This window comes from Bidens hawaiensis, unplaced genomic scaffold (genome assembly GCF_021521415.1).
Source record: "Bidens hawaiensis isolate Kalapana, Puna unplaced genomic scaffold, B.hawaiensis_p1.1 tig00068805_1, whole genome shotgun sequence".
NCBI classification, from domain to species: domain Eukaryota; kingdom Viridiplantae; phylum Streptophyta; class Magnoliopsida; order Asterales; family Asteraceae; genus Bidens; species Bidens hawaiensis.
In genome coordinates this window covers 6,809-22,269 of record NW_027502148.1, presented here as the reverse complement: position 1 = coordinate 22,269, position 15,461 = coordinate 6,809, and the positions used below count along the sequence as shown (strand labels likewise).

Below are 15,461 nucleotides of genomic sequence, written 5' to 3'. Positions count from 1 at the left end.
TTTTTTTTTTTGTTGGACGGGTTTAGATATTCATTTAAAGAACTAATAAAATGATGCTCATAAACACTACCCTATAAATCAATTGAGTTTGTAACCTTTTTCATTAAACCACAAGATGCGTTATAATTAACACATTATTCATTTGGCGTCGATGATTTCATCATGTCTCAGGCCTATGCGTCCTGGGCAATTATACAAGGAGTGTGTTAATTGGGAAAAAAATTGCATGTACTTTTATTTTGGTCAACTCAAATCAATCAACTGATCAATTTGTTAACTTAAAATGGTCCAAGCTAGTGAGTTTACATTGTTAATAACCATTGTTTATCTCCATCAACGAACCATTTGTATGGATCAGACGCATCGTATGCTGAACATATTGTAGTTAGATGCACTACGTAACTGGTTTTCGGCACGCTATTGTACGTAACAGTTTATTGACACTTGATAAATATTTCTCATTAATATCGTGATTTATACTTGAATTAAAGGTAAATAAATTATGAGAAGGATAAGAAGGATTTATAGTCACAAAAAACCTCTAAAAAATAATAAAAAATTAATTAAAATTCATAACTCAAAATTTAATAAAAAAATGAAAAACGTAAAAACACAAAAATGTATGTTTTCATAGTCTTCTTCGTTCATATGAACACACACACACACACACAAATACACAATATTGAGAAAAAAGATCATTATGTCTTTCTATTTATCATTGTGTTTTTTGTTTATTTTTGTTATTGATTGTCTTTTTTTTCTTGGCATTTTGTCTTTTTTTTCTTGATATTGTGTTATATTACTCAAAATTGTGTTTTATTTTGCGACATATTGTGTTTTTCTATTTATCATTGTGTTGTTTTTTCATTTCCGGCATGGTGTCTTTATTCTCGGCATTGTGTTTTTTCGGCATTTTTTTTTAACGAGAATGACGGGGGAAACATTTTAGTTTTTCATTTTTTTTTCATTTTTAGTTATAGTTTGAGTTTTGTTTTTTTATTATTTTTCTTAAAATTTTTTAAAGGTTTTTTGTGTGACCGCAAATCCATTTCACACTTCTTATTTTTGTCTCCCTTTGCATTTTAACTTTTCCCATTAATTATATGATATACTTTTTAACAAATATTACATTTATAAAAATTATTTATGTATAAAAAAGGGACAACTTCATAGAATAGCAACCAACTTTCAAAAGTGTTTCACTTAGGTCACTCAATTTTAAAAAATGTTTCAATTAAGTCACTCAACTTTCATATTTGATTAAACTAAAGGTTTTAAAATGTTTTTTTAGCCTTTTTATTTTTTGTTTCATATGGAAAATCTTTTTATCTAGTTTTGAAGTTGACGCTGAGTGTCAGCGTGAATTTGATTTTTATTTTTAAATTTTAATATGATTAACGTTTTTTAAAATTTTTTAAATTTAACGATATACAGTGGCAGACCTACATAGTGGTCGTCGGGGTCCCGAGACACCAATGTTTTTTTAAATTTCTTTAAAAGCGATATAGAAAATTTTTGAAAGACCCCATACAAATAAGCCATTGGACCCCATAAACATATTTCTTATCTACTCTGGTGGGAAAGATCCCAGTTTTTCCTGTGGAGTGTCCCAGGTTCGAGGCTCCTCTGCACCGGTTTTACTCTTTTTCTTGCTATTTTCTTTTTATAATTTTTTAGTCAAATAGTCAATATAGTATTTATGGTTTCATATGTTCATAACACCAGACGAGAAACAGAACAAGAACAGAACGCTGTTGCTCAAGCCTCCGCCAAACCGCCACCAGCCCACCCCCTGCTGTAACACCCCGACCAAAGGCGGATTATACATCGGGGCGCCACATATTGTTTCATTACTCGTGACACTATTGGGTGTCAATATTTAATAAATACATTTATTCGCGCACGCGCAAAGTAAACAAGATAACATAAAACATCATAAATCAATATATTATAAATCATAATATTCGAACAGCAAAGACTTGTCTTGATACATTTTAATCTAGGTCCAAAATAATGAAAACTTCCTACGTGTCCACAAGCTCCAAAACAGCTACTGCAAACCTGAACATGTGTTAAAATAAACGTCAAACACTTGCGTGTTGGTGAGAAATCAAGTTTAATACAATACATAGATAACAATAAATCTGCGCGCAACACGTGTATGTCTGGTGTTTAACAAGGGTGCAATCAGATTGTGATCAAGCCTAGATAGATCATAGCTCATAGTTCATAGTTCAATCCGTGCTCCCAATTGAGCACAAAAACGAGAAAACATCTGTGCAAGTGTAAACAAAGAAAACCGTAAACGATAGGTCTCCCGTGTTCATCTAATGGATCCATGAAAACTGCGGAATAGGCCGAACAAAGCGGTTAATGATACACACATACAAATAAACAGCCAAGTAAACGTCCTCAACACATGGGATACTGTGCGACTAAAGTTCATAAACAAGTTTAAGACTCTAAGTTTGTATGAACACATGAACATCCCAAAACATTAAAAGCAAAAAGGGATTAGGTACGAGATTACTCACTTGATAAACGATGCGGTGTAAGATAAAGCAAGAACCAACTTTAAACAAGCACAAGTTAACCTATAAATAAGATTATTGTTTTAACGATTTGCTTTAAGTCTTGATTATAAGTTTGCTTAAGTAAATTATTATATATAATATATATATTACCGGAAAAGCAGGGCAGAACAGGGAGGAAGACGGAGGCAGAGAGGAGGACGGCAGAGAGAGCAAGGAGCAAGAGAGAATAAGAGAGATTAAGTGTTTTGTGTGTGTAGTGTTAGGAAAAATAATACTGTTATTTATAGAGAAACCCTAGGGAACACAATCCCTAGAAAAGGGGAAAAAGATCTCAAAAAGCAAAAGATTCCAAAAGCAAAAGATATCAAAAGATATGGCAGCAGGGAAAAAGAGAAAAAGCTGACAGGGAACAGTAAAAAGGCATGGGCAGGTCAGATAAAGGTACTGGTCAGGCATGGAAAAAGCAGATCTCAAAAGATAATGTCAGTCACTTTTTCTGCCAACCAATGGGGTTGGTGCGCATGCTGCGCCGAAAGTAACTTTTCAGACATAAAGCAGGTTAGGTCAACAGCACAAAAGATAAGACAACACAAAAGCAAACGGCTAGATTAAACAGAAGAAAACTCAAAGGGTTTAGCGCGAGAAGGCTCGAGCGCGAAGGCAGACACAGAAGGTCAAGAGAGCGCGAGCGCGAAGGCAGACAGAACCAACCTTAACGCGTCGCGGGAAGAACTACATTTCTAAGCGCGCCGCGGGAAGAATCACATTTCTTAGCGCGCCGCGGGAGGAACTAAAATTCCTAGCGCGCCGCGGGAGGAACTAAAATTCCTAGCGCGCCGCGGGAGGAACTAAAATTCCTAGCGCGCCGCGGGAAGAACTATAATTCTTCGCGCGTCGAGGGATGAACTACGATTCTTAGCGCGCTGCGAGAAGAACTACAAATCCTTAGCGCGTCGCGGGAAGAACTACCGTTCTTAGCGCGCTGCGAGAAGAATTACAATTCTTAGCGCGCTGCGAGAAGAGTTCGTCTCGCGTATCGCTGTACAGGTGGTCTTCACGCAGGATTCCTTGTAAGGGAGTCTGGCGCGTGGAGCTGCGCAGACAACCTTAGGCGGGAAGGAACAAAGGACAAGCAAAGAGTTAGAAGAAAAAGAGGGAAACAAGGCGTAAGGGCGGGACGGCGACAAGAGGGAAAAGAAGGCGGAAAGAGAGAAGGAGAGGGACGGGACGGCGGAAAGAAAGAGAGAGAAAGAGGCGGGAAGGAAAATATATATTATTATTAAAAGTAAAATATAAGTATAAATATTAAATCATAAAAGAAAGAGATCGGGTCAGAGAAACGGGTACCTGGGTCGGGTCGGATCGGGGCGGATGTTACAGTCTCCCCTACTTTAAGAAATTTCGTCCCGAAATTTATCTCGAAGTAGGTGGCGCAGAGAACAGGTGCGGGTACTTGATCTTCATTTGATCTTCCCTTTCCCATGTAAACTCGGCTCCGCGCTTGGACTCCCAGCGAACTTTCACGATAGGGATGCGACTGCGCTTGGTTTGCTTAACCTCGCGATCCATAATCTCAACAGGCTTCTCAACGAAATGCATAGATTCATCAACTTGAACTTCATCAAGTGGAATGTGAAGGTTCTCGTCAGCTAAACACTTCTTGAGATTGGATACATGGAACGTTGGATGCACATTACTGAGCGCGGGCGGCAGGTCAAGTCTGTAGGCAACTTTTCCCACACGTGCGAGAATCTTAAATGGTCCAACATATCGAGGAGCAAGCTTACCTTTCTTCCCAAAGCGGACAACACCCTTACAGGGCGACACCTTGAGGAGAACAAGATCACCAACTTGAAATTCGAGAGGCTTTCGCCTGCGATCTGCGTAACTCTTCTGTCGGCTTCTGGCAGTCAGCAGATGATCACGGATCTTGGCGATTTTATCGGTTGTCTCTTGAACAAGTTCGGGTCCTGTGATTTGAGCTTCTCCCACTTCGCTCCAACAAATCGGGGAGCGGCACTTACGACCGTAAAGTGCTTCAAATGGGGCCATACCAATACTGGAATGATAGCTGTTATTATAAGAGAACTCAATCAAAGGCAGGTGCGAATCCCAATTACCTCCAAAATCAAGAACACAAGATCGGAGCATATCCTCAAGAGTTTGAATAGTTCGCTCAGACTGACCGTCAGTCTGAGGATGATATGCCGTACTCATGTCCAAGCGAGTTCCTAGCGCAGATTGGAGAGATTTCCAAAAGCGAGATATAAAACGGCCATCGCGATCGGATATGATGCTCAAAGGAGTATCATGGCGGCAGACAATTTCCTTGACATAAAGCTGCGCGAGTTGCTCAACACGGTAGTTTTCACGAATGGGCAGAAAGTGAGCAGACTTAGTCAAACGATCCACTATTACCCAAATGCTATCATGTTTGCTTGCTGTCAAAGGTAACTTGGTAATAAAGTCCATCGCTACACATTCCCATTTCCACGTAGGAATTTCTGGTTGTTCGAGCAAACCAGATGGGCGTTGGTGTTCAGCTTTCACTTTAGAACAAGTCAGACATTTAGCTACGAACACAGCAATATCCTTTTTCATACCGGGCCACCAATAAGTAATGCGCAAATCCTTGTACATCTTATCAGCGCCAGGATGAATAGAATACCGAGATTTGTGCGCTTCACTCAGGATATCAGCGCGAAGATTCTCATCAAAGGGAATCCAGATGCGATTAAGATAGCAGAGAATTCCACTCAGATTAGGGACAAAGTGCGCTTCCGCGCCACACGCTAACTCGGCGCGAAGGTTACCATTACTGATGGATGCGCGCTGCGCGTCACGAATACGCGATTCAAGGTTGCTTTGAATCGGCGCAAAGTGAAGATGCGTGCGCGGCAAGATACAGTTAAGTTGGCAGGGTTTTCGGCTGAGCGCATCGGCTACCACGTTAGCCTTACCAGGATGATACCGGATCTCACAATCGTAATCGCTGATGAGTTCGTTCCATCGGCGTTGTCTCATGTTAAGTTCCTTTTGATCAAAGATATGCTGAAGGCTTTTATGGTCAGTGTAAAGGATACACTTAGTACCATAAAGGTAGTGTCTCCAGATCTTCAAGGCAAATACAACTGCACCAAGTTCGAGATCGTGAGTTGTATAATTCTTTTCGTGAACCTTAAGTTGCCTTGATGCGTAAGCGATAACCTTGCCTCGTTGCATAAGAACACAACCGAGACCTTGGTTGGATGCATCGCAATACACGACAAAATCATCATTACCTTCGGGTAGCGCAAGAACAGGAGCTTCACACAACAAACGCTTGAGCGATAGAAAGGCTTCTTCTTGCTTCGAGCCCCAAATATACGGTTTACCTTTGTGCGTTAGAGCTGTTAAAGGCAATGCGATCTTTGAGAAGTTCGAAATAAATCGCCGGTAGTAACCAGCTAAGCCCAAGAAGGAACGGATCTCGGAAGGAGAGGATGGCGTAATCCAGTTCTTGATTGCTTCAATTTTGGATGGGTCGACATGAATACCCATCTTGTTCACAACATGGCCAAGAAACTGTACTTCATCAGACCAGAATTCACACTTGGAAAGCTTAGCATAGAGCTGCTCGGTTCGAAGCTTTTGCAACACCAACCGAAGATGTTGCTCATGCTCGGCCTTGGTCTTAGAATACACCAGAACATCATCGATAAACACAATCACGAATTTATCCAAGAAAGGCCTACACACCCGATTCATTAGATCCATGAAAACGGCGGGTGCGTTGGTTAAACCGAAGGACATGACCAAGAATTCAAAATGGCCATAACGAGTTCGAAAAGCAGTCTTCGGAACATCTTCATCGCGGATGCGCAACTGGTGATAGCCAGAGCGGAGATCAATCTTGGAAAAACAAGAGGCACCTTGGAGTTGATCAAAGAGGTCGTCAATACGCGGTATGGGATACCGGTTCTTAATGGTGAGTTTGTTCAACTCGCGGTAATCAATACACATGCGAAACGATCCATCTTTCTTTTTAACGAACAACACCGGAGCACCCCAGGGCGAAGAGCTAGGGCGGATGAATCCTTTAGCTGTCAACTCTTGAAGTTGGCTTGCCAATTCTTGCATCTCAGCGGGTGCAAGACGATAAGGAGATTTAGCTACGGGGGAAGCACCAGGGACAAGATCAATACGGAACTCGACTTCACGAGCGGGAGGGATACCAGGAAGATCATCAGGAAAAACTTCAGGGAAATCACGCACAACGGGGATATCGCGAAGCTTCTTTTCTTCAGCAGGTTTGACCACATGGGCTAAGAATGCAATACACCTTTTCCGCATGAGCCTACGGGCTTCGGCGCAAGACATAAGTTTAAGACCGCGGGAGGGTTTTTCGCCGTAGATGTGAAGATCACCATTTTCTCGAGGTATGCGAATCAACTTCTTGGCGCAAATAACTTCGGCGCGATTCTTCGAGAGCCAGTCCATACCAATGATAACATCAAAGCTCCCAAGAGGCATGGGGATGAGATCGATTAGAAAATCGTTTTCGTTAAGGTTAAGCGTGCAATCTTTAATCACCGAGTTAATTAAAACAGTTTCACCATTAGCCAATTCAACTGAAAAATCTTCTTTTAAATCGCTGCGCGGTCGCGCAAGCTTCTGCTCGAAGGCGCGAGAGATAAAACTTCGATCGGCGCCAGTATCAAAAAGTACAGAAGCATAAAATCCGTTAAGCAAAAATGTACCATTAACTACGTCATTATTCGCTTGCGCTTGGTGCGCGGTTATGTTAAAAGCTCGTCCACGCGTCACTTGGTTCGAAATCTGGTTCACCGGATTCGCTTGTGTAATCTGAACTTGTAGTCTTGGGCACGCGTTCCGGAAATGACTGGGATCACCGCAGTTAAAGCACGATCTGGGTCGTGGGTTTTGGTAGGTTGGTTGTGGGTTCTGCGGGTAGACTGGTGGTGTTGGCGCAATTGGATTGGCGGGAAGGACTCTACAGTTTTCTGCAAGGTGACCAGCGCGGCCACATCGGGTACAAAGTCGACATGGGACTTGAGGTGGGTGGTGGAGTCTACAGGTTGGGCAAAAGGGGTGGTTTCCTGTGTAAGGTTTCTTAGTTGGCGGGGCAGGGAGTGCTGGATTGGTTAAGGCATAGTTGTGGACTACAGGAGGTGTTGGGTAGGCTGACAGTGGGTTAGGCGCGTAAACTGGAGGTTGGTAGATGGGTTGCTGGACAATGGGCGGGTTGGTAAGCGCATAGGCCTTGCGCCTGCGCTTGAGGTTGTTACGGTTTGAGGGTTCTGATTTGGTTTCTGTTGGTTCAGGAACAGTCTTGGTGAGTTTGGTCTTTTCTGTTCCCCGCAGGAACAGGGTTCCTGCTCTGACATGGTTGTCGCTGAGCACTGCGGCCAACTCGATGGCGTCAGAGAGGGTTACTGGGTTTCTGGCCCATACAGAATCTTGAATTTCCATGGGGAGACCCCCAAGGAATTTCTCTATGGCTCGGCGGGAAGGGGTAACAAGGTGAGGGACCAGCAAACTTAGTTCATGGAAGCGCGTCGCGTACTCGCGCGCTTCACCGCTGTATTGCTTCAAGTTCCAGAATTCTTCCTCCGGGCGCTTAACTTCGTTGGGAGGGCAGAATTCTCGCGTCAGAATCTCCTTAAATTCCTCCCAGAGCATGCTAGAAGCAGTTTCTGCGCCACGCGCATGAGCTACTCCATTCCACCATGTAAGCGCTCTAGATTCCAGGACACTGGAAGCATATAGGGTTCGTCTGTCTGAGGGGCATTGGGTGTGGAGGAAAGTGTTTTCAATTTTCTCAAGCCACTGGAGCATCACGGTGGCTCCTTCAAGACCTGTGAACTTTGGAGGGTTACCCGCGTTAAAGGATTTAATGTTGTAACCAGAGGTGTTGGCATTGTTTTGGTTTAAGGCTTGGGCTATTGCGGTGGCCATTTCCTGGGAACGTTGCAGCGATCGCCTGCGCGCGGCTTCTTTCTTCCTAAGATGGCGAGCTGATAGTGGAGGCATTCTATAAAAGTTTTAATTTTAGTTAATATCTTGGTTTTATCGCAAAGTATAACCTCGAAAAGCTTGGTTTCACGGAGTCAGATACTATCAAAAGTTAAAGTAAAATAAATTACCCTAAATGCAGACTTAATAAAGGTAGCAAATTCGAATCAAGAATCGACAATTCATGTATCACCATGACTTTCCGAATTCCCAATTTAAAATATACGAGTAAACGAGTATTGGAGATTGACGATTCATGTATCACCATGACTTTTCAATCTTCAATATAAAATATACAAGAAAATGAGTATTGGAGGTTGACAATTCATGTATCACCATGACTTTTCAAGTCTCCATCCTCAGAACATAATCGTAAATGGAAATTGAAAATCAACTATTCATGTATCACCATGACTTTTCGGATTTTCAAACCCAACAAACGAATATGTAAGTAAAATCAATAAAAATCGAAATTCAATCAAAAATCGAAATATCGCGGAATAAAACATAAAATCATATACTGCGCAAGCGCGAGCATATTCATAAACAACGAGTAATTAACAATAAGCGCGCAAACATGAGATTTCTCTCATGCGCGAGAAGGGACTCTTAGGTATTCTAGGCCGTTACGTCTAACCACATATCCTAAGGTCACGAGCTCTGATACCAATCTGTAACACCCCGACCAAAGGCGGATTATACATCGGGGCGCCACATATTGTTTCATTACTCGTGACACTATTGGGTGTCAATATTTAATAAATACATTTATTCGCGCACGCGCAAAGTAAACAAGATCACATAAAACATCATAAATCAATATATTATAAATCATAATATTCGAACAGCAAAGACTTATCTTGATACATTTTAATCTAGGTCCAAAATAATGAAAACTTCCTACGTGTCCACAAGCTCCAAAACAGCTACTGCAAACCTGAACATGTGTTAAAATAAACGTCAAACACTTGCGTGTTGGTGAGAAATCAAGTTTAATACAATACATAGATAACAATAAATCTGCGCGCAACACGTGTATGTCTGGTGTTTAACAAGGGTGCAATCAGATTGTGATCAAGCCTAGATAGATCATAGCTCATAGTTCATAGTTCAATCCGTGCTCCCAATTGAGCACAAAAACGAGAAAACATCTGTGCAAGTGTAAACAAAGAAAACCGTAAACGATAGGTCTCCCGTGTTCATCTAATGGATCCATGAAAACTGCGGAATAGGCCGAACAAAGCGGTTAATGATACACACATACAAATAAACAGCCAAGTAAACGTCCTCAACACATGGGATACTGTGCGACTAAAGTTCATAAACAAGTTTAAGACTCTAAGTTTGTATGAACACATGAACATCCCAAAACATTAAAAGCAAAAAGGGATTAGGTACGAGATTACTCACTTGATAAACGATGCGGTGTAAGATAAAGCAAGAACCAACTTTAAACAAGCACAAGTTAACCTATAAATAAGATTATTGTTTTAACGATTTGCTTTAAGTCTTGATTATAAGTTTGCTTAAGTAAATTATTATATATAATATATATATTACCGGAAAAGCAGGGCAGAACAGGGAGGAAGACGGAGGCAGAGAGGAGGACGGCAGAGAGAGCAAGGAGCAAGAGAGAATAAGAGAGATTAAGTGTTTTGTGTGTGTAGTGTTAGGAAAAATAATACTGTTATTTATAGAGAAACCCTAGGGAACACAATCCCTAGAAAAGGGGAAAAAGATCTCAAAAAGCAAAAGATTCCAAAAGCAAAAGATATCAAAAGATATGGCAGCAGGGAAAAAGAGAAAAAGCTGACAGGGAACAGTAAAAAGGCATGGGCAGGTCAGATAAAGGTACTGGTCAGGCATGGAAAAAGCAGATCTCAAAAGATAATGTCAGTCACTTTTTCTGCCAACCAATGGGGTTGGTGCGCATGCTGCGCCGAAAGTAACTTTTCAGACATAAAGCAGGTTAGGTCAACAGCACAAAAGATAAGACAACACAAAAGCAAACGGCTAGATTAAACAGAAGAAAACTCAAAGGGTTTAGCGCGAGAAGGCTCGAGCGCGAAGGCAGACACAGAAGGTCAAGAGAGCGCGAGCGCGAAGGCAGACAGAACCAACCTTAACGCGTCGTGGGAAGAACTACATTTCTAAGCGCGCCGCGGGAAGAATCACATTTCTTAGCGCGCCGCGGGAGGAACTAAAATTCCTAGCGCGCCGCGGGAGGAACTAAAATTCCTAGCGCGCCGCGGGAAGAACTATAATTCTTCGCGCGTCGAGGGATGAACTACGATTCTTAGCGCGCTGCGAGAAGAACTACAAATCCTTAGCGCGTCGCGGGAAGAACTACCGTTCTTAGCGCGCTGCGAGAAGAATTACAATTCTTAGCGCGCTGCGAGAAGAGTTCGTCTCGCGTATCGCTGTACAGGTGGTCTTCACGCAGGATTCCTTGTAAGGGAGTCTGGCGCGTGGAGCTGCGCAGACAACCTTAGGCGGGAAGGAACAAAGGACAAGCAAAGAGTTAGAAGAAAAAGAGGGAAACAAGGCGTAAGGGCGGGACGGCGACAAGAGGGAAAAGAAGGCGGAAAGAGAGAAGGAGAGGGACGGGATGGCGGAAAGAAAGAGAGAGAAAGAGGCGGGAAGGAAAATATATATTATTATTAAAAGTAAAATATAAGTATAAATATTAAATCATAAAAGAAAGAGATCGGGTCAGAGAAACGGGTACCTGGGTCGGGTCGGATCGGGGCAGATGTTACACCTGCCGCCGCCGCACTTCTCTTCCACCAGCCACCCTCTCGACGCTCCTCTTTCTTCCTGATTTTTCCTCAACTCTCAGGTAATTTTAAGGCTAAAAAACTTACTCCATAAAATAAAAATGTCCAATTAATTGATTTTATGCAATTATATACTTAGAATTGGTAATTGTATGTTCTATATTATTGTGGGATTGTGACTTTGTTTTGATAAAAACTTGAATTTTAGGTTTACTTATGCAAAAATCATGGGGAAAGGGTTTGAAGATGGGTATTGTTTATATATATATATATATATATATATATATACATATAGGGTAAGGATCCTAAGAGAACCATTGGCAAATTGAGAACTTTGAGAACCATTTTGGACCACAAAAAAAACCTCTAAAAAATTATAAAACAAAAAAGAACGAAAATTTTAAAAATGTAAAAAAACCAAAATTCTTATATTTCATTGCGGTTTCATAAAAAATAAAAAAAAATCAAAATTTTTTTTCTTTTTCGTTCGTGTTATACCTATACACACATATATACTTTCATTTAATCTCTAGTTAAGTAATGTACACATATGTACATTATCATTTACCTTAAATTATACATATGTGTATAGGAAAAAACATGTGTGTATATATTATACATATATGTATAATAAAAAAAACTGATTTTTTTTTTATTTTTAATTCGTGTTATACCTATACATATATGTATACTTTCATTTAATCTCTAGTTACGTAATGTACACATATGTACATTATCATTTACCTTAAATTATACATATGTGTATAGGAAAAAAATATGTGTGTACATATTATACATATATGTATAATTTAGCTAAACCGAGAATTTTTTTTTTACGTTATTTTTTTAGAAACCGGGATGATAAATAAGAACTTTGGTTTTTTTACTTTTTTTATTTTTGTGTTTTTTTTTGTTTTATGATTTTTTTATTTTTGGGTTTTTTTGTGGTCCAAAATGGTTCTCAAAGTTTTCAATTTCCAAAAAGTTCTCACATGATCCTGATCCTATATATATATATATAAAATAGATTTTAGAGAAAAGCCATGCTATGGAGTTAGGGTTCGAGGAGAGTAGCAAGGTTTAGATCGTTTAAAAACGATTTATTTTAAGAATGTTTCAATTTGGCTTGGGTCAAAACGATTCTTTTTTCTAAATTTTAATTATTGGCACAAAGAATAGTTCTGTATTTATTTACTTTCTATTTGCAATGGCAAAGCTTTGATTTTACATATGGAAGCATGTAACTTGTTCATATCATACATTTTACCGTTGGAATTCTACATTTTTTAATGATATAGCATAATTTTTTTATTGAGAAACTTCACACGAACATAATTTGTAATGTTTTCTCTTATCGTTTCGAATGACATCTTATTTTGTGTGTTTTATTATAATGATAATGTTTTCTATTATGTTTCTCGACCTTACCCGACCCGACCCAAACAACGACCGACCCAAAAAATTTGAACGACGAAAATAATGGGACCCCATTTGTTTCTTGACCCCATTGATTAGTAACATATCATATGAGATTTTCCATATAAAAAATACAGAACCTAATAAAGAAAGCCAACAATAAAAAAATGCTATTTTTACTAAATTTAATGCGGTAAGAAGGCAGAGTTTTAGGCTTTTCAGCCTTGAGGCGATGGCCCACAACCACCAGAAATTCGGCCGTGTTTCCAATTTTATAGCCACACATACAACGTTGAAAGTTGCACGTTTTCTATTTTTAGATTATTTTTCTAATTTTGAAATTATAACTCACTCTAAATGAATGAAATGTTGCGAACTTGCGATTTTAAGTTGTTCCATGGTTATTATCTGGATCAGAATTTTTATTTAAACTTTAAACTGCATTTTATGTATTGATCTTTTAAATTAAACAAATGCTTGTCCCCGCGCGTTGCAGCGAAAGAGGTTAAATGCGTTGCACGCTCAAAAAGCTAGCGTGTATTGTGACGAGTACGTGACAAAAAGTCGGTCAGTATCAGTTCATGTGTTACGCTAAAAGTATTGTGGCAAAAGTGTATTACCAAAGTTGAATGGAGCAAAAGTAAAGATGTAAGGATAAAAAAATCATTATTATAGTTGATGAGCCAAAAAGTAAAATATGTGAAACAAACGTTGAGGGGCCAAAAAGTATATATGTGAAACTTGTGTGGCAAGTCAAAAGCTATCGTGGGTTGCGATTAGCACACGATGGGAAATTGGTCGATGTGGGTCGACTCATAAGAGCAAAAGTTGCATGGCAAAAGTTTTATCACCAAAGTTAATAGACAAAAAAATATATATGCGAAACATGAAAAACAAAAGTTGATGGGCAAAAAATGTATAGATGTGAAACTTAAATTTGAAGGACCAAAACATATATATGTGAAACTTAAAGTTAAAGACTAAAAATGTATATTCGTCAAACCATAGAGGCAAAACTCTTAGAAATCAACATGGTTATGTAAACATAAAATGATATTAAAATAATGTTGAAAGTGAATTTGTTGTAGCTAGCTATATTAAAAATAGAGATTCTATGCACACATATAAAAGTTTAATTGGTTTATCTCATAAATAGTAAAACTTGTGATAACAATTATTTATTATGATTTTATTATAATAAATATAAGAACTTTTTCACGACCATCACTTTCTAGTGACTTTTATTATTTGGAATGTTGGTAATACAATGCCTAGGATGATTAGGCGTATAGTTTAGATCCTTGACTTTGTTACCATCAAATTCATCTAATTAATGCGTCACATATGGCATTTTACAATTAGTTTTTTTTCAATAGCACAGGGTGATAATTAAGGTTATAAATTTCTGACAGTAGAGATTTAAAACCTTAATTAGGTTTTCTTACAACGAAGGTGTTCTTAAAAAGTGAAAATAAGAAGTTGCATACTTGCATCATAGAGTGATCTTACCGTTTCTAAAATAGTAGTCCACCGTTCTTATAAAGAATGGCTTTAATTGCTCTCATAATTAAAAAGTTAAAGTTTAAAATCTAGTTTATAAAATATTTAAGAATTTTATTTGTTTTATAGGTATGATTGTAAACAAGCATACGAAATAAAATAGAATAAATCAATTTATGAAAATAATATTCTTTGTTAGAGATTCATTTTTAGTATTAATATATAATAAAAGTTATTTTAGAAATAAGAATCTGTTTCTTATTTATTTTGTGAATAATCAAAATGCTTAAAGTTATTAGTATAATTAATAAAATAACTAAGTCATGATTGTTTAATAAATTAAAGCTATCCAATGAGATTAGGTGTAAAAAAGCTTATAAATGATTAAAGCACTATTTTTGAAAATATTTTCAACCAACACCAATTGCTAAACCCACCATCCTCGTCCTCTCTCCCGTAACCCTACCTCCCGGCCCCCGCCTCACCTCCGCCCGCCTCACCTCCGTAACCCTTCATGCGAAGAAAGTGACTCACACAACAACTTCGCCCTCGTCCTCTCTCTCGTAACCTACCTCCCGTAACCCTACCTCCCGGCCGCCCGCCTCACCTCCCGTCACCTCCCGGCCCACCACCCGCCACAGTCGCCGCCCCGACCCAGCCTCACCTCTGTCACCACCACTATTCCCTCTCTCCGCCTCACCTCAGTCACCCCGTAACCCTACCTCCCGGCCAGTTTCTCTCCCGTAACCCTTCATCCCGACCGCCGCCACTATTCCCTCTCACCGGAAATCCTCCCCTCCACCTCACCTCCCGGCCCACCACCCTCCACAGTCGCCGCCCCGACCCAGCCTCATCTCTGTCACCACCACTATTCCCTCTCTCCGCCTCACCTCAGTCACCTCAGTCACCCCAGTCCCCTCCACAGTCGCCGCCCCGACCCACCCTGCTGCTTTGACCACGACCCTTGGCGGCATGGATTCAGAAGAATGGGAACATCCACGTAATCGGAAAGGGAAACGGAATGGTCATCAGGCTCAAGGTAATAACAAGGTTTTATCGAAGTTTTTTGTCTCAAATATTCCCCCAAAGTGTTCTTCGCAAGACTTAAAAGATGTTATGGGTAGCTTTGGTCGTTACGAAGGTTCCTATATTGCTAGGAAGCTGGATAAATGGGGTAAGAGGTTTGCTTTCGTATCGTTTTCCGAGGTGAAAGATGTCA

The 15,461-nt window shown here is 39.9% G+C and overlaps 1 protein-coding gene across 1 annotated transcript in view; it reads right to left on the bottom strand.

The window, feature by feature from the left end:
• LOC143605261 (filament-like plant protein 4) overlaps positions 1-15,216 on the bottom strand; it is a 28,362-nt gene extending 13,146 nt beyond the window's left edge. The window contains exon 1 of the mRNA XM_077081438.1: positions 15,050-15,216. Within this exon, the coding sequence (XP_076937553.1) occupies positions 15,050-15,216 (167 nt within the window). The remainder of the gene's footprint in view (positions 1-15,049) is intronic.
• Positions 15,217-15,461: the final 245 nt, after the last annotated feature.